The sequence below is a fragment of the Entelurus aequoreus genome, linkage group LG04 (genome assembly GCF_033978785.1).
Source record: "Entelurus aequoreus isolate RoL-2023_Sb linkage group LG04, RoL_Eaeq_v1.1, whole genome shotgun sequence".
NCBI lineage: Eukaryota > Metazoa > Chordata > Actinopteri > Syngnathiformes > Syngnathidae > Entelurus > Entelurus aequoreus.
In genome coordinates, this window is record NC_084734.1 from 42,491,866 (window position 1) to 42,510,734 (window position 18,869).

The 18,869-nt window shown below is 41.3% G+C and overlaps 1 protein-coding gene across 1 annotated transcript in view; it reads right to left on the reverse strand.

Annotated features, from left to right (window-relative positions):
- Positions 1-391: 391 nt before the first annotated feature.
- runx2b (RUNX family transcription factor 2b) overlaps positions 392-18,869 on the reverse strand; it is a 47,314-nt gene continuing 28,836 nt past the window's right edge. The window contains 3 exon segments of the mRNA XM_062044930.1: positions 392-1,895; positions 7,762-7,923; positions 8,277-8,444. Coding sequence (XP_061900914.1) covers positions 1,417-1,895; positions 7,762-7,923; positions 8,277-8,444 — 809 coding nt within the window. The 3' untranslated portion in view covers positions 392-1,416.

The following is an 18,869-nucleotide window of genomic DNA, read 5'->3' on the forward strand; positions in this document are numbered from 1 at the left end:
ATTTTTAGTACAAGATCCGTGTGGATTTCTCCTCTCTGCTCATTCCATCTTCAATAAAGGTCAACATTGTGTTAAATGTTTATTTTGATATATTTCATTGATGATTTATATGTATTTCACATTGTTTTCTGCATATAAAACTGTAATTTTCTATAAAATGTGTTCTTTTTTTGTGAGTGTGTCGAATAAATGTCATTACATTTACATAATTTCATATGAAAATATTGTTTTGGCTTTTGTCTGACTTTTCGGAACAAGGTACTGTACCTTGAAAAGCTACCAATTAAACCATTTTTGAACCAAATTTGACAAAAGTATTTGAAGAATGTGCTAAAAGCAAAGTCAATTTGATTTAATTAAGTTTTTTGACCCAGCAAAAATATTTTCCCCCCCAAATTAGACAGCATTTATTTTGGTAGAAAATCCTCCTACAATGAGTCAAACAGTATTTTGTGGAATAACAAATGGAGAAGCTGGCAGTGAGGTCACAATCAAAAATGATACTTGAATTCTATTGAGAATTTCACAAAGATTGCTAATAATGCTACAAAGGAAACATCATTTGTTGATTTTTCTTTCACTTATTGCACCCCTTTTGTAGAGAATCTTACAAAATTCAGACTCTTTGGAATATCAAACGACCTTTTTTGGAAATTCACCTGAAAAAAGAAATCACTGGTACAAAATGCTACTAAATTTAAGAACATTTGGTACATCAAACATGATCACAGAGGACGACACAAACTCCGGTTTCGTTGACAGTTATGAGCCAATCAGGCAACGGGTTGAGGTCATGTGACGTTCCAAAGGAGATGGAGAATAAGTGCTTCGTCAATTATTAAGGACAAAAAGGAAGGAAGACGAGGCGAGCGTCAAACACTCTGACAAACTTTCACAAAGTCGTCTTTTTTTGGAAATCAATAAAAAAGTGTGTGTGTGTGTGTTGGGGTATTTTGGTCCTGAGCTCTTTTATCGCGACTTCACTGATTGTCTGCAGGACGTAGCGTCCAAGGTGTGCGTGTGAGGATCGTAGTAACTGAAGGACGACGTGGCGCTCAATAAATATCCAAGCTTGGACTCGCTCATCTTTGGGAAGAACAAAAGTCTTAAATTAGGTCACTTTTTGAAGTTCGTTGCAAAGACTCAAGTTTTGAAAATAGATAAGTTATGGCTTCATAAGTTAACAGGAAGCAATGTACACTTTAAATAACTGTCCTCTCAGTGCGTCTGTCCCATACGAAAACATGCAAAATAAGCTTTTGGTACAAAATAAAAGGCTTCCCTTACTGAGTTAGCTGCTGGTCGCTCGTTTGCTGCGAGCCTTTTTTCCTTCCCGACATTCCAGGAAGACGAGTTCGCACAAGTCAGGAGTTTGTTTGTTGGAGAAAAAAATCTCCTTTCAGTCACGTGCTGTCGTCAGTATGGCCGCCACACGGCCTCATCCATGCGGCCGCCCGGGTTGAGGACAGTGGGGGAGTTGCTGTGGCTCCCGTCCCCGTCCACCCCGCCCTCGGTCTGGCCGGGCAGGTTGGGGTTTACCAGCGAGGTGCCCGTGGAGGCGCTGGTGCACGGCGGCACCATGCGGGACGGCGAGCGGTCCCCTCCGGGCACCATGGAGATCTGGTAGGAGCCGGATGAGGCGCCGTAGTACAAGTAGGGGGTGCTGCTGGTCTGGAAGGGTCCGCTCTGGCTCTGGGTGGAGCCCGGGTAGGGCGGCGGGAGGTACGTGTGGTAGTGGGCGCCGCCCAGCGACATGGCCGAGGTGACGGGCGGTGTGTAGGTGAAGGTGGCCGGGTAGTGCATGCGGGGGCTGCTGAAGCGACTCTCCGTCAGCGACGACAGGCCCGGGAACTGCCGCTCAAACTGACCCGGGAAGGGACTCAGGTCTGAGGACCCTGGAGGACAACAACAAGATAAACTGTTAGCTTACCAACATCAACACACATTTTCTAGTAGCTCTGCACGCGTTTTCTTTGGCTTTTTGCAAGACACGAAGAAGTAGGTGAAAAGAGAAGACAAAGGCTCACGTTCAAAGCAGTAATCGTCACCATACTAGTTACTACTTTGCTTCTTTTTACACTTCCAACATTTTAAAACTGTGCTAATTTAGTTACAGGTGTTCCATTACTGATATTGTAGCTTTGATTGTTAGCCGATACAGATATTGATCTGATACAGATATCAGCATAAATACTTTTATTATTTTGTAGTGTGGAATATCAGAAAAGGTTTGATCAAGTGAAATGAGTCAAACAGAGAACAATGTATAAAATTAAGTATATATTATATATATACATTATAATACATACATACATATACATTATAATACATACATAATACAATATACATTATAATTATACAAAGTATAAAAATAACTACCCTATTTAGTTAAATTGGGGCTCAAGGCATAACTTTCCTTTTTTTACACTTATTTATTTATGTGATACGATATTTATACTTTTTAAATCAAACTTCAATTTAATTTAATGTATGTTTAGTACTAAAACAAATTCATGGAAAATTAATTGTTCAATATTACAAGTTTTGTACAAATATCATTGAAACATAACTTCATGAACAAATAACAATGTTTGCATATATAAAGCAAAATTATAAACCTTACTCTCTCAGCTTTGCCTGGGATTTGAAACCAGTACATTCCGTCTTTCAAGATGGCCGCTATTGCTGTGTGCCACCAGATCCATTGGGACTTAAAGTTAAAGTATCAATGATTGTCACAGACACACTACGTGTGGTGAGATTATCCTCTGCATTTCACCCATTCCCTTGTTCCACCCCCTGGGAGGTGAGGGGAGCAGTGAGCAGCAGCGGTGGCCGCGCCCCGGAATCATTTTGGTGATTTAACCCCCAATTCCAACCCTTGATGCTGAGTGTCAAGCAGGGAGGTAATGGGTCCCATTTTCATAGTCTTTGGTATGACTCGGCCAGGGTTTGAACTCACGACCTACTGATCCCAGGGCGGACACTCTAACCACAAGGCCACTTAGCAGAACACAGAACTAAAACAAGCCCATTGATTAAGTACAACTGAATCATCTTCAAGTTTACAAAACAAAATTGTGTTAGCGTTATTGAGAGTGAAGTTGTTTCAGATGTAGAAAAAAAAGTAGGTTTAAATAATCTGTGATGTTTACGAAAGTGGCCACTGAACAGGTGACCTTGGGGAAAGGTCACATCATATTCCTATCAGCGACAGAGCGGGAAGCGAGTGGAAATAAATAACGTTTGCTGTAAAATTTCACATTAAGCGCCCCGTCATCCATTAAGTGACATTTTACATTCGCTTCTCAGATCCCAGACCAGCGCTACGCTCAACGCGTGTTCTGAATTTAAGGCAGGGTGGCCCTGAACCTACTTATTAACCATCTGGAATGGTCTTATGCTATCTTTAAGTTGAAGTGGAGAAGTAATTGTTTTTTGGTGACACCTAATGGCCGCAAAAACTAATTAATTTAAGCCCATGATGCAGTAGGTTGAATGATGCTGACACCTTTGTTACTGGATACTTTTGAATACACTTCTGCCTAGTAGACTTTAAGTAATGTGTAACTATACATATTTGATACTTGTTCATATTGACAAATGTGCTGTTTTAGACTGCAATATTGTCCAATTAAGGACACTTATTTTGGGACGGCGTGGCGCAGTTGGGAGAGTGGCCGTGCCTGCAAACCTTCTACCAACCACATCACGTCCTTTGTGTCCTTGAGTAAGTCACTTCACCCTTGCTCCTGATGGGTCGTGGTTAGCGCCTTGCTTGGCAGCTCCCGCCATCAGTGTGTGAATGTGTGTGTGAATGGGTGGATGTGGAAATAGTGTCTTTGAGTACCTTGAAGGTAGAAAAGCGCTATACAAGTATAACCCATTTACCATTACCATTTATATTACATACGTCTAGCTTGTGTGCTATGTTGTGCTTAGCTGTTGTGTAGCTGCTGGGTCCTAGTAGCCTACAGCCAAGCATGTTTACCTTTTGTAAATGTCTTGACTAAAATACATGAAAAGACCAACCTTGTGTGATTATTGGAGGACATTTAGATGTTAACTGGCTGTCCAGGTTTGCACAAGTAAACACGCTGCATGACTGCTTGTATCGCAGATTTTAGACGCAATTATCCAATATTTGTTTTTTTGCTGAAATCTGACTGATAGCCGGAATCAATATTGGATTGGGACACAGCTAGAATGAGTAAAATGTTACCTAAGACATGGTCTGTACAGTTAATAAAGGCAGGAGTTTGACCCTGGAACAGATTGTTTCTGCTTACAGGATTTATTTCCTAGTGGTTAGAGTGTCCGCCCTGAGATCGGTAGGTTGTGAGTTCAAACCCCGGCCGCGTCATACCAAAGACTATAAAAATGGGACCCATTACCTCCCTGCTTGGCACTCAGCATCAAGGGTTAGAATTGGGGGTTAAATCACCAAAAAAATGATTCCCGGGCGCGGCACTGCTGCTGCCCACTGCTCCCCTCACCTCCCAGGGGGTGATGAAGGGGATGGGTCAAATGCAGAGGACAAATTTCACCACATCTAGTGTGTGTGACAATCATTGGTACTTTAACTTTAACTTTTAACTTTTAACTATATGGGAAGAATAGTATAAAATATTTTTGTGGGATCAACTTTTTATTGTTTGATTAATTAGCTTCAGTCTCGCTGACAAAACTGCACACATTGTGCATGTATTTTAAAGTTTGTTTGCGCGGGTGTACATGCAAATGTGTGTGTGTGTGTGTGTGTCTATGAATCAGGAGCTGCACATGTGGAAACACTTTGTGCCCGAACAGTTTCCATGAGATCCATAATGAGGCGGGCCTCAGCTCTGATGTGGCTTCTTCGCTCGCCTCCCGTCGGCTCCAGCATGTGTGTGTATGCGTGGGTGTGTGTGTGCGTGTGTGTGTGTCTCACCCTCACTTTGCCGCCCCCCCGCCCCCTTTAAAAAATACCCGCTAAAAACCGCTAACTGGCTGCGGTTGAGTGCGACGCTGGGTGCAGAGTTTATGGATAATGGGAGGTCTCACTCCCCTTTTTGTCTCCCCTTAGTGGCGAAACGCAGTCACGGCGCTCTTATCGTAAATCACAAGGCGTCTTCCGTGTCACCGCGTCTGCTGGTGGAGGACGGGCGAGCGGAGAGGGGACAGAGTGGGGCGGGGGTTTCAGTGTTTATGTGCAAGCTAGCATATGCTGCCAATTAAAGCCTTTTTCTCAACTTCCTCAAGTCTTATTCTCAGAGAAATAATAGGTGGTCGTCTCCGCCATGATCTCAGAGCGCATTTTAACACCTTGGTTCTGGTCCTGGTGCCAAGGGGTTTTGTGATTACGCGCCAGAAGCCATTTTATGGCAGATGGACGTTTTTGACAAAACACTTCCGAAATCAGAATTGACTGGTTGACCTTTTGCCACACATGAGGTGGACTGCATGCCTGTGTGTGTGTGTGTGTGTGTGTGTGTGTGTGTGTGTGTGTGTGTGTGTGTGTGTGTGTGTGTGTGTGTGTGTGTGTGTGTGTGTGTGTGTGTGTGTGTGTGTGTGTGTGTGTGTGTGTGTGTGTGTGTGTGTGTGTGTTGAGAGGCGGGGCACTTAGCACCTAAGCATTGTATCAGTTTCTGCCGGCTTGTATGGTAAGATTGTGTTACTGAGGTGTCAACATGATCCACATGAGTCTCGGTTACATCACTTAGGACGGTGATTCTCAAACTGTGGTACGTGTACAGCTCGTGGTGCGCGGGCTCCATCTAGTGCAGTGGTTCTTAACCTTTTTGGAGGTACCGAACCCCACCAGTTTCATATGCGCATTCACCGAACCCTCCTTTTTTTTCCAAATTCAAAACAAAGTTATTATACATATGTTTTTGGTAACACTTTAGTATGGGGAACATATTCTAAGTAACAAAGACTTAATTTAGAGTTATTTGGTTCGGGTTAGGGTTCGGGTTAGGTTTAGGGTTGGGGTTAGGGTTAGGGTTATAATAAGGTCATGCCGAATAAGGCATTAATAATTACTTAATACTGACTAGTTAAGAGCCAATATGTTACTAATTTGCATGTTAATAAGCAACTAATTCATGGGGAATATGTTCCCCATACTAAAGCGTTACCATGTTTTTTTACTAGTGCACAAAATGAACCGCGCATGAACATCACCTTGTTCAAACAACAAAACCAACACAGTGCATAAACTCACAACAAAATACACACTTGCAAATCAGTCTGACTTCTGCTGTTGCCGTATCCGTAATACACCGATAGGGAGAAGTTTTTATTTACACGATGAGTCGGGTGTGTTTTGACCTCCGCCGAACCCCTGAGCCCGACTCACCGAACCCCTAGGGTTCGATCGAACCCAGGTTAAGAACCACTGATCTAGTGATACGCCAAAGAATGACTTAATTAAAGTACAGTGTTTTATTTCCGTATATTCAAAAGCAGTTACTGTTCAAACTTTGTGTATTGTGAAATAAAACCTCTGCCTTGTTTTTAACAAATACTTAGGCCTACTATGCTACTGTATTTTAATGTAAGTCATTACGGTGGTACTGTACTTGGAGAGCCAAGTTTTTTTGTGAGGTGGTACTTGGTGAAAAAGTTTGAGAACCACTGACTTAGGCGTTATTCAAGTGTGCGCACGAGGCTCTTGATGAAACACAATTAAAGCTGCAGATGTTTAAAGAGCGTCTAGAAGAGAAAAGTGATACAGGTGTAGGCAGAGAGAACTTGTTGGGATTTTACACGGAAGGGGTGGGGACGGGTGATGGAGTTGAGGGTGTTTTTGCATCAGGGACAAATTGAAAGCAAGATGCATCTGCTACAGCAAAGAGGCAGGCTAATGCAATTACCCACAATGCCTTGTGAGCGTGGCGTATTGCCCATAAATCACTTTATTTGTCAGGCCACAAGCCTGTTATTAACCCCCGCCCCCACCTTCCCAACAAGCCTGTTATTACCCACAATCCCTCTGGGATCAAAGGCTCGCAGCCAGAAACAAAAAGTAAACAAATCCCGACATCCAAGACGCTCCCACGAGAGACTTATTTGCCTTTCCTCAAAGATTCCTACACTTTTTGTAGACGAATTGTTGCAGGTGACAGGAGGTCATCTGATGTCAAAGCTCTTGTTAGTGGCTTATATATATATATATATATATATATATATATATATATATATATATATATATATATATATATATATATATATATATATATATATATATATATATATATATATATATATAAATATATGTGTATAAATAAATATATATATATGTATATATGTATATATATATATATATATATATATATACATATATGTGTATAAATATATAAATATATACGTACATATATATGTATATATTATATGTATAAATATATACATACATATATGTATATATTATATATACTATATTTAAAGTAGGCAGTTTTTTTTCACTAAAATAATGACTTTTTTCGAGGCTAGAACTAATTATTCATGTTTACATTGATTCTTATGGGGAACTCTGCTTTACTAGACAGACTTTTCGGCTGGCGAACCATGTTGACGAACCAATAAAGTTCGTAAATCGAGTTTTCACTGTATTAGTGTAGCTAAAATTAGTTACTAATGACTAATATGTAGCTAAAATTAGTTATTAGTAATTAATACAGAGATACAATTAGTTATTAGTGACTAATATGAAGCTATAATGAGTTATTAGTGATTAATACAGCAATAAAATGAGCGACTACACAGAAGAAGCGTCTCTACCTGCCAAGCGTCGAGGCACGTCGCTGATGGCGGGCAGGCCGGTGCCTCGGCTGGAAGAGAGGGGGGTGGTGGAGTGGACTGAGGGGGACGCCATGGGACTCAGGTAGGACGGATACGTCTGTTCGTAAGACCAGGGGGGAGAGGACTGAGACTGACGCGGGTCTGAATGTGGAGGAGGGAAAGAAGCAAAGGCAGGAAGCAGAGAAAGATAAAGAAGTTTACATGAAATGCGATTTGGACATATTTTGTAACATCCTCGGTTAAATACAAGTATTGTTTATCTTGTAGAGCTTGATGTCCATGCAGCAGCACAGCTGGCAGACATCCATCTTGTCAACACAGCAAACAAGCAGCAACAAGTGTTGGACAGTACTTCTTGGTGAAGGTGAGGCCACAACCTCAATTCTAATCTCAAATCCACTGCTGAAGACTTTTAAGAGGTTGTGTGTCGCCATGGTGACCGAGGGCTGGGGAGTCGGGGTGGCTTGGGGAGGGGGGATGCGTGCTGGGCTCACCAGTAATCTGCGTCTGTCCCTGCGGGTTGAACGTGTTGGCCGCCGTGGCGAGTGCGGGACGCGCGGCCTGAGCGGGCACCGTCACTCTCACCCTCATCCTCTCCAGCTCACTGAGGCGGTCTGAGAAGAGGCCCGACTTGGGTGCGTCCTCCAGCTTCTGGCGATGCCCTGAGGACACAAGGAGGGAGTTTTTCATTGGGCGGGGAGCGTCCTTTTGCAGCGTTCAATAAGCTTGTCTGCACAAAAATGTGTAGTTCGAAACGCCATCGTGGACGCAGGATGGTTAAATCCACGGGATTGCAACTCAGCAAGAATTTTAAAAAAAAACTACACTTTTTTGTCAAAGTTCACATAGACGCATCATTTTCATGTTCAACTGCGATTAACTTCTTTTCACACTTGAATCCACTGACAATCATGGAAAGTCTGCCATTTACTTCCAGTGAATAACCGCCTATTTGCCATGCATTCGCAACCCCGCAAATCCACATATTTTTTATCACTTTCTTTGGTGTCTAATTTGGTAATTTGGGTCATATTATGATTTTTTTCTTAATTTAAAACACTTTCTTGTGGTCTACATAACATGTAATGGTGGTTATTTGGTCGGAATGTTGCATAGATTATGTTTTACAGACCATCTTTAAGCCGCTTTCTGACTGTCTCTTCAGGATGCGCCGTTTGGTGGGCGGTCTTATTTACGTGCCTCCACTTCGACTGCGTCTTCTCCCCGTCATCTTTGTTGTACTGGTAGTTTTTAGCGCTTCAATAGCAAGTATACTGACGGATTAAGTTCGAACTCGGGTTGTACCCAACCCAATATTTTGGTCCCGGTACTAAAATGTATTTCGATACTTTTCAAAATAAAGGTTGACCGCAAAAACATTTCATTATTGGCTTTATTTTTAATGAAAAGCTTGATACATTAAACGTATGTTTCTTATTGGAATCAAAGAAGAATTTAAAATGCGCCTTACAGTTCGAAAAATGTAGTACATATTTTTGTGCCAGGTAACAGATTGAAAAATATATAACTGTCTTTTGAAAATGCTTTATTTAGGCCAAAAATATGTGGATCATGCTTAACTAGATGAGGCAATTCCTGAAGGAATTGCGTGTGAATGCTCCAATGCTGAAGTTGACACTGAAAGCCTGGAATTTTTTTTTAAATTGTTGAAGCAGATCACACAATTCCCAAACAGGCTGAATATTTTGAAGTTGGAACAGTTTGAATCAGATGAAAAATGTGGGAGTTGTGGAACTTTGAAGAATGTCCCATTGATTTCAATGGGAATTTCCCCAAACTTTGGGAATTTCGGAAAAACAGGAATTTTTTAGAAAATGATTAAAAACTTGAGTTGGAATGGTTGGTGTTGGAATTTTTCAAATCGGTCAAGAAATGTTGAAGTAGTAACATGTTGAATTCAGAAATGGTATTACGGAATTCCTGAAATTTCGGGAAAACCTGGAATTTTTCCACTTCAAAAAACAACTTTGTTTTTTGTCCTGATTAAAAGGAATGTTTTGACGGTGGAACGGTTGAAATGCTTTGAACAATGTGGAAGGAGTAGTCGCCAGAAAAAAGGGAGGAAATAGGGCTTTGGAAAAGAAGGAATTCTGGAAAAGCCTGGAATTTTTTTTAACTTGGAAAAATGATTGTTTGAGTTTGCAGAGCCCTGCGATGAGGTGGCGGCTTGTCCAGGGTGTACCCCGCTTTCCGCCCGATTGTAGCTGAGATAGGCTCCAGCGCCCCCCGCGACCCCGAAGGGAATAAGCGGTAGAAAATGGATGGATGGATGAGTTTGCAGAATGGTGGAATGTGTTGAAGGTGGAATGGTTTGAATAGGTTGAAACATGTGGAAATGGTGAAAGCCAATTAATTTTAAATGGGAAAAATGTCCCGGAAAACCTGGAATTCTGGGAAATCTGGGAATTTTTGGAATTTGTCAAGGGAAAGCCCGCGATTCCCGAATAGGCTGAACAATTTGAAGTTGGAAAGGTTTGAATCGGGTGACTAAATGTGGAAGGTAGAGTGCACCAAAATCTGGAGAAGAAGAATAAGTTGAATAAATAAATGAATTTTGGTGCAGAAAACCATATGTGTGAATGCTTTGTAGCATTCACACAACAACAAAAATCCGCGATATAGTGAAGCCGCAAACTTTAGAGCACAATGTGGCCAAAGATGACTGTATTGGGTTTTAAAATGTTCAATTTTAATATTACAAATACTTAGGATTTTGGTACCTGCACTGCCAGTTTGACTCTGGAATTGTCAGTTTTTATTTCCATGTTTGAAATAAATAGTAAGTTGCAGTATAGTTTTAAATAAGTGATGGGGGCGGCGTGGCGAAGTTGGTAGAGTGGCCGTGCCAGCAATCGGAGAGTTGCTGGTTACTGGGGTTCAATCCCCACCTTCTACCATCCTAGTCACATCCGTTGTGTCCTTGGGCAAGACACTTCACCCTTGCTCCTGATAGCTGCTGGTTAGCGCCTTGCATGGCAGCTCCCGCCATCAGTGTGTGAATGTGTGTGTGAATGGGTGAATGTGGAAATACTGTCAAAGCGCTTTGAGTACCTTGAAGGTAGAAAAGCGCTATACAAGTATAACCCATTTATCATTTATCATTTATGTTAGGACCGGAGCAGAGAAGATAAAACGCAGAGAGGAAGTTGCGTGACCTACTTTTCTACTTTTCACCTGAGGCTTCTCCTTCGTCAGGTAAACACAGTTTCTCACGCCACGCCGCCATTATCCCTACAGGAGTCTTCAGCACCATGCCAAAAATATTACTGCTGCTCTCTTCCTGCATTCTTTACACTCGCTGTATTCTGTTCTCGCTCTCTCTGGGAGGCGGGACTTACGCGAAAGACAAATAGATGATTATAATGAGCCATTTTGTCTGTCTGGGTCTTAATTCACTGTGTTTAACGTGGACGCCAACTCAATAAAAGCGGGCTTTGAAACCAATGACATTGTTTCGGTGTCTACTCAGCCACGGAGTGGAGTAAATATCAAACAGAGTGAAAACTCCCGCCATGCTTGGCAGACCTCCAGCTGGCCCAGAAACAATCAAGCTGCTACTTTAGAATCTGAACCAACCTTCTCGCTGTCGCTGCTGGGAAAAAAATCCCCTTACCCATATTGAACAAAAAAATGTGTTAAGGTGATTTGTTGGGTCCTTTGCCTCATCTAGAATCCGTTTTTGCCCTGTCGCAGCCAAAGGGCCTGGTCCTGACCTGGAGAACTTGTTCCTGGTTGTGCCAAAAACTTTGTTTACCTCCGCTAAGAAGATGGCAACATGTCAAGTTCACACCTTTTGAAACACTAAAGAAAGCTTTAACGAGCAATCAAGTCCCTTAAGTAGACCACACCCGTTACGTACTGTATATTCCCCAAACTCAAGTCCGCCTCTCCCTGTATGCAGACCATGTGCTGTGCCAAAAGGGCCCTGCGATCGGTGGGGAGGCCCGCTTTTTGTCAATAAGTGCATGTAAAGTGTCAATTAATGTATGACAGAGTGCTATGAAATTTTATCGCAAACATATTCCCAGCCCCTTCCTGCTCCGTCACTGGTGTAAAATATATTAATAGTACATTTCACCAGATATTTCTTATGTTCTGCGTAGTGCGCAGCGTGAGTGCTGGGCTTGTCAACTGGTATTGACATTTTTTTTGGACCCCCCATAATTTGTCACACTTTTTTTATTCATGTGAAAGGATTTTTACACTATTTTAATCAAACTGGAATTACATTTGATGCAATTTTTGTACTAAAATTGATTGATGGGAAATAAATAGTTCAATTACTTATGGTTGTTGGATGGTTGTTTTGTGCTTTTCTACTGCGAGTATTTCATGTGCGCTTTGTTCTGCTATGTGCTGCCTAGCCTTGCCTAGCATTTTCTTGTTCTTTCCCCTAACAAAATAGATATTTACCTGCACATTGCCTATCTGTCTTTGCAGCCTGGGGTCTCGCAAACAACGCCACGCTGCAAACCTAACACAACATACCAAATTTAACAACTAAAACATGAATTCCTGACACATCTCAGACTGGGATTCAAATCCAGTAAGACTGCTTACGAGACCAGCACTACTACTGTGTGCCACAGAGACTGTGGAAATAGTCAGATAAATTTGTCATGATATTCTTATCAGAGACGCAGCAGGAAGGGGTTGGGAATATGTTTGTGGTAAAATATCACGCTAAGCATGCTGTCGTTCATTAATTGACATTTAACATGCGCTTCTTCACGCAAAATGGGATTGTGGTGAGCCAGTCTGAACCCAACAGCCAAGGCCCAATTGTTGTCCCAGTTCACTCCTGCTGTGGTCCCAAGGAGCCCCGTCACATGTCCCTAAATATTCCTTCAGGGCCTCTATCTTCCTCGGACTCTGACGCAGGGAGTCAGTCGTTCTTCTACGAAATGCTTAGACTTTGCCTTTGAATGAAGAGCTCTCTTTTTGCCTTACTGTAATTTTACAGCGTGTGACTGCCATAAATGATTATTTTGCGAGGAAACTCTTTAGAACTTCAACAAGAAATAGCGTTGCTGTGCAACAATGTGAAGTTACTGTCAATACATGGTCAGCAGTTTTACTCCACATCATTCGGGTCATTCCACCAAATCGGTGCCATTTGCGTCCTACAGGAAATAAAATCTGTAAATGCACAATAAACTGAACTATAACCTATATTTCTTTTTAATGAAGTAGAGTGTCCTGCACATTAATAGGATTGCATATTATATAAATACAACTAGCAATCGGAGTGTTGCTGGTTACTGGGGTTCAATTCCCACCTTCTACCTTCGTAGTCACGTCCGTTGTGTCCCTGGGCAAGACACTTCACCCTTTGCCTCTGATGGCTGCTGGTTAGCGCCTTGCATGGCAGCTCCCACCATCAGTGTGTGAATGGGTAAATGTGGAAATACTGTCAAAGCGCTTTGAGTACCTTGAAGGTAGAAAAGCGCTATACAAGTACAACCCATTTATTTATTTATAACTAAAAAACTAATTTAAACTACCTTAAGCACTGGAATAATTGCATTTGTTGTCCGTCTCTTCTTCTTAAAACTAGACTTTACAGTGAAATATATTATTTCAAATCCTTCATGAATAGTATATATTTGTAACATATTTGTGTCACTCCTTATCTCAGCTAAAAAAATAATAACAAACAATTGTTAAATCCACACATAATTAGTGATGTCCGTGGGTCCCACTCAGTCCTGTTACCTTCTCATTTTTTATGTTACTTATTTTAAAAATAGAATGATTTGTTGACTCATTGTAATGCCCTTAGTGCAGGGGTGGGCAATTAATTTTTACCGGGGGCCGCATGAGCAACCCGAGCACTGCTGGAGGGCCGCACCGACAATATTTCAATTACATTTTGCACAAATTATTTTTGATATACCGTAAGATAGATAATAATAATATTTTCATTTAACCTAACTTATCTTTATACAAAAGCAGATGGCTTTTGATGGTTTTATTTTTAACACTTTCTTACACAACACTTCCTGATGTATATTACAATACAAAAATTTAAATTTCTGTCACTTCATCCTGCATCCTCTTTGTTGTGAACGTAGCACGCCTGTAAGGTGATTGGCGAAGAAGGAAGAAGCGTTGCTGTTGCGGAAATGAGGAGTGAGGATTGGTTTTCCTTTTGGAAAGAACGAGATAAGTTGAGCTGTGTTAGTATAGCATTCTCAATAAAAGTTTAAAAAGAGCATCAGACTTGGTGTGCACTTCTTCTGGACACTACAATTGATGTCACAAGTGGGATGAAATGCCTCCCAGTTCGCCTTGCCATCAAACCTGGGAGTCTTCATTGAGTGCGGAATTCCCCCCGTGGCAAGCAGCGTGACTGCACCTGTAAACGCTGCCTCTCTCTCTCTTTCTCTCAGTCTCTCTCTCTCTCTCTCTCTCTTTGCAGCGAGCTCCTCACGTGGCACGTACCTCCCGATGACGTAGCACACAAACAGTGCAGTATGCGCAAAGTTTTACTTCTGACACCAATTGTAGCTCCAGAAGAAGTGCACACGAAGTCTGACGCAATTTTTAAACTTTTATTGAGCAAGCTATACTAACACAGCTCAACATATCTCGTTCCTTCCACACGCACTTCTCCTCACTTCTCATTTACGCAACTCAAGAAGACAACATCTACTTCAGCAGGTCGTTACACTATATTCTTTAAACACAGCAACGTGTGTACCACAAATAAGCACACGGCTTTACCTTTACTTGGCAGTCCATGTCTTTTTTAAAACACGCCATTCGTCATCAACTTTTCTCTTTTTAGCGTCTCGGGGATAACCGGGCATCACTTGTCGCTGTGCGCCTTCCCTCAGAGGACATACGCACATATAAGACTTTTCAAAATAAAAGCAGCACAGTTGTATTGCACGCACGACAAATATGTTTTTTTAAATTTATTTTGTATTTGTGATTGCCGATGCGCGCACGAGCATACATCCACACGGAAGTAATACAAATAACGCTTTTCAAAACAAAAGCAGCACCGTTGTATTGCACACTCGAAATAGATACTTTTTAAAATTATTTTGTAATTTATAATTGGCCTCACACGGGCCGGACAGGGACGTACAAAGGGCCGGATGCGGCCCACGGGCCGCAGAATGCCCAGGTCTGGCTTAGTGTCAACATGCTATTGTAATAAATGTCATGTAGCTATATTTCATGTATTTGCTCATTCTAAGCTACAACTCACTCCTGTCACTTTCTGTCACTCAAATGAGTCATCTTCAGCCATAGGAAGCCAATACGACAATTTGATTAAGTTGCCTGACGGTCCAGTTTACAATTTAGGTAGTTTAATGTGTATATTATCAGATTCATAAAACAAAAACATCATTTTAAGTTTGATAGAGTTCTAACAAGCACATTGCCCTGATTTGGGAGAATCATCAGCTGCATAGTTTGTTCAAGTTATGTAAATGTAAACATATGCTGGAACATGTACCTTTTTTTTGGCATGTTTGTCCCTAGTGTCATTGTAGTTCTTTTTTAACAATTCCAATCACTGGGAGCTAGGGTTGTATGGTATACCGGTATTAGTATAGTACCGCAATACTAATGAATCATATTCGGTACAAAACCGCCTCTGAAAAGTACCGGTCCACCACCCCCCCCCATGCCCCTCTCGTCGTCACTCCCTGTCATTGCTGGTTTACGAGCAGACGAGCATGTTCGGCAGCGCACAATCAAGGAGTACTTACAAGCAGACACAGTGTGTAGACAGAAAAGGGAAAACGTACGCATTTTGCCTTAAAAACGTACGATAAAGGTGAAATTCTAACACTGAAACGCCCTCAGGAAGAGGTGCTTTAAGACATGGCTAGCTAGCTAGCGGCTAACGTCCACCCGCAGTCGGCAGTGTTTTAGCTACTTCTAAATCACTAATCCTCGCCTCCATGGCAACAAATAAAGTAAGTTTCTTACAAGTATCATCCCTGCAGGACGAGGAATAGCTAAACATGCTTCACTACACACTGTAGCTCACCGGCGTCAAAATGTAAACAAACGCCATTGGTGGATCTACACCTGACATCCACTGTCATCCACTAGTCGATACTGATATGATTACGTCAATATTCTTTGGCATCACAACATCTTCTTTAATTTAAAAAAAATGTATATTATGTTTATAAACTCAGGAAATATGTACCTGGACACATGAGGACTTTGAATGTGACCAATGTATGATCCTGTAACTACTTGGTATCAGATTGATACCTAAATGTGTGGTATCATCCAAAACTAATGTAAAGTATCAAACAACAGAAGAATAAGTGATTATTACATTTTAACAGAAGTGTAGATAGTACATGTTGAAACAGAAAGTAAGCAGATATTAACAGTAAATGAACAAGTAGATTAATAATTAATTTTCTACCACTTTTGACAAAATAATAGAATGATAAATGACACAATATGTTACTGCATATGTCAGCAGCTAAATTAGGAGCCTTTGCTTGCTTACTTACTACTAAAAGACAAGTTGTCTTGTATGTTCATTATTTTATTTAAGGACAAACTTGCAATAAGAAACATATGTTTAATGTACCATAAGATTTTTTGTTTAAATATAGCCAATAAAGCAATTTTTTGTGGTCCCCTTTATATAGAAAAGTATCGAAAACTACCGAATAATACCGAAATAATTTTGGTACCGGTACCGGTACCAAAATTTAGGTATCGGGACAACACTACTGGGAGCAAACATTTGTGTCAATTAATTACATTGTTTGTAGAGCAGGTCAACTTCCACTTCCTTCAAGCTCGATTTAGGTCCAATTTAGGCTCTAAAAGACCTAGCCACAATTACATTGTTGTCATGGCCTTACAGGAAGTGAGCTTTTTGTCCACGGCATAATTAGACCTTTTAGAAAAATGTTGCTAAGCTCAAAACATCTTAGCGGTTTCATCTGAATTCAGGCTCATTCCTGTGCTCGGCGTACTGAAAGAATCGGGATAGGCGGATGGTTACATCCCCCCAGAGGGAAAGTCCCTGAGAGTCCCGTCATCCCCCGTGAAACGCGGCGCAGATTTGCGATAGCGCCTGCCGCTTCCTTGCCCCCGGCCAGCACCCGGAAGCACGGACAGATTCGCAGCAGATGTGCGGCACTCCACAATGGCCGCACGCGCACACACACACAAGATTAGTGGGGATAACATGGCGACAGATCGCATCTGTGATCACACTGCAGTGCACTGATCCAAGTTGACTATTATTGCAGCCATCCAAGAGACACAAGTGTGGCGACGACTTATCTGATTAAGGAGAAAAAGTAGGCAAACAGAATAAAGTCCTGTGTAATTATTGGCTCCTTCAGACGCACAATAATCTTTGTACGCTCGTTTGTTACTGCCGCAGGGACATCCAGAATCCCCCCCGTTTCATGGACAAGGGAATGATTTGTGTGCAGATTTACATTGACAGCGAGGTTAGTTTTACATTCTGGGAGACGCTTTGAGGCGAATGTGAGCTCCGCCAAAGCAGGCCGCCAGAGTCTGAGTTTAGCTTAGCTTAGTTCAGCCTTGAGACTTGAAACAACAAGACTGGCTTTGTCTAAAGTCAAGGAAATACACTCATCTTGGGATATTTTACAAGAGTTTCGCCACGCTGTGATTTATGCAAAGCTACGCTAACGCTGCCACTTGCCGTGGCTTTTGTCGTTATTTATAGGTGTGAAATCCTCCTTTTTCGAGCATGACGACGTGCAGAATAAAATGGGATCACCGTGGGACGGACACAGGCGTAAAAAAACAGTTCTCCTTTCGAAACTTGTTGACGTAGGAGAAAACAAAATAAATATTCATCCAGTTCTTATTGATTGTGATTATTAGGCATTGCGAAAAAGCGTCTTCCATTCAAATAAATTAAAATCAATTTAATTTGTGTTTGGCCAACCTAAATTAGTAACATTTTAACATGTATCATTCTTTAAAGAAACAACAACACAGTTTTAGATCATTAAGCCTGCTCAGTGGCATTGTGGTTAGAGTGTCCGCCTTGAGATCGGTAAGTCGTATATCAAACCCCGGCCGAGTCATACCAAAGACTATAAAAATGGGACCCATTACCTCCCTGTTTGGCACTCAGCAACAAGGGTTGGAATTGGGGGTTAAATCACCATAATGATTCCAGAGCGCGGCCACCGCTGCTGCTCACTACTCCCCTCACCTCTCAGGGGGTGAAACAAGGGGATGGGTCAAATGCAGAGGGTAATTTCACCACACCTAGTGTGTGTGTGAGACTATCAGTGGTACTTAACTATGAAACCAATACAATAGAATGTACTACTGACAACTACAGTAGATTTGTGAAGTAATATAACAATACTGACTAGCATTTACCTTAGAATTGATTAACGTGGATCCTGACTTAAACAAGTTGAAAAACGTATTCGGGTGTTACCATTTAGTGGTCAATTGTACGGAATATGTACTGTACTGTGCAATCTACTAATAAAAGTCTCAATCAATCAATCAATCAATCAATCAGAGAGTGGACTTCTCAGTCAAACACAACAGCTTCTCCATATTTTCTTGGATACTTGTCCGCTGTTTGGATATTATTCGAACGTCCTTGGCTGGTGATTACCTGACTCATTCTGCTTACCAGCAGTGCTAGACTACAACCACTTCACCAAGTTAGCTAGCTACATGCTTGCTCATGGTTTTGATGGTTTCCTTCTTTAATTCAATGAATATCCACTTCTTCTTCTCATCACTGTCCTTCACACTTGCCTTCTCCTTCCTATGTTTGGAAAAACAAAGTTATGTTGATCTCTTGTAATAAGCTAATGCAACCCAAGGGCTGGATGATAATGTCAAAAAAAAAAAAAGACAATTATTTTAATTGATATTTTAATCACAATTAATTACACGATTATTCGTTATACATATTTTTTCTACCACCAAAACTCAACTTTGAATATAGTTTTTAAAAAACCTGGATATAAACCACAACACGTAAAAACATATTTTTAGCAATAGCAAATTTAAATAACAATAGCAATAAAGAAAAACAAAAAATTTAAGTTTTCCATTTC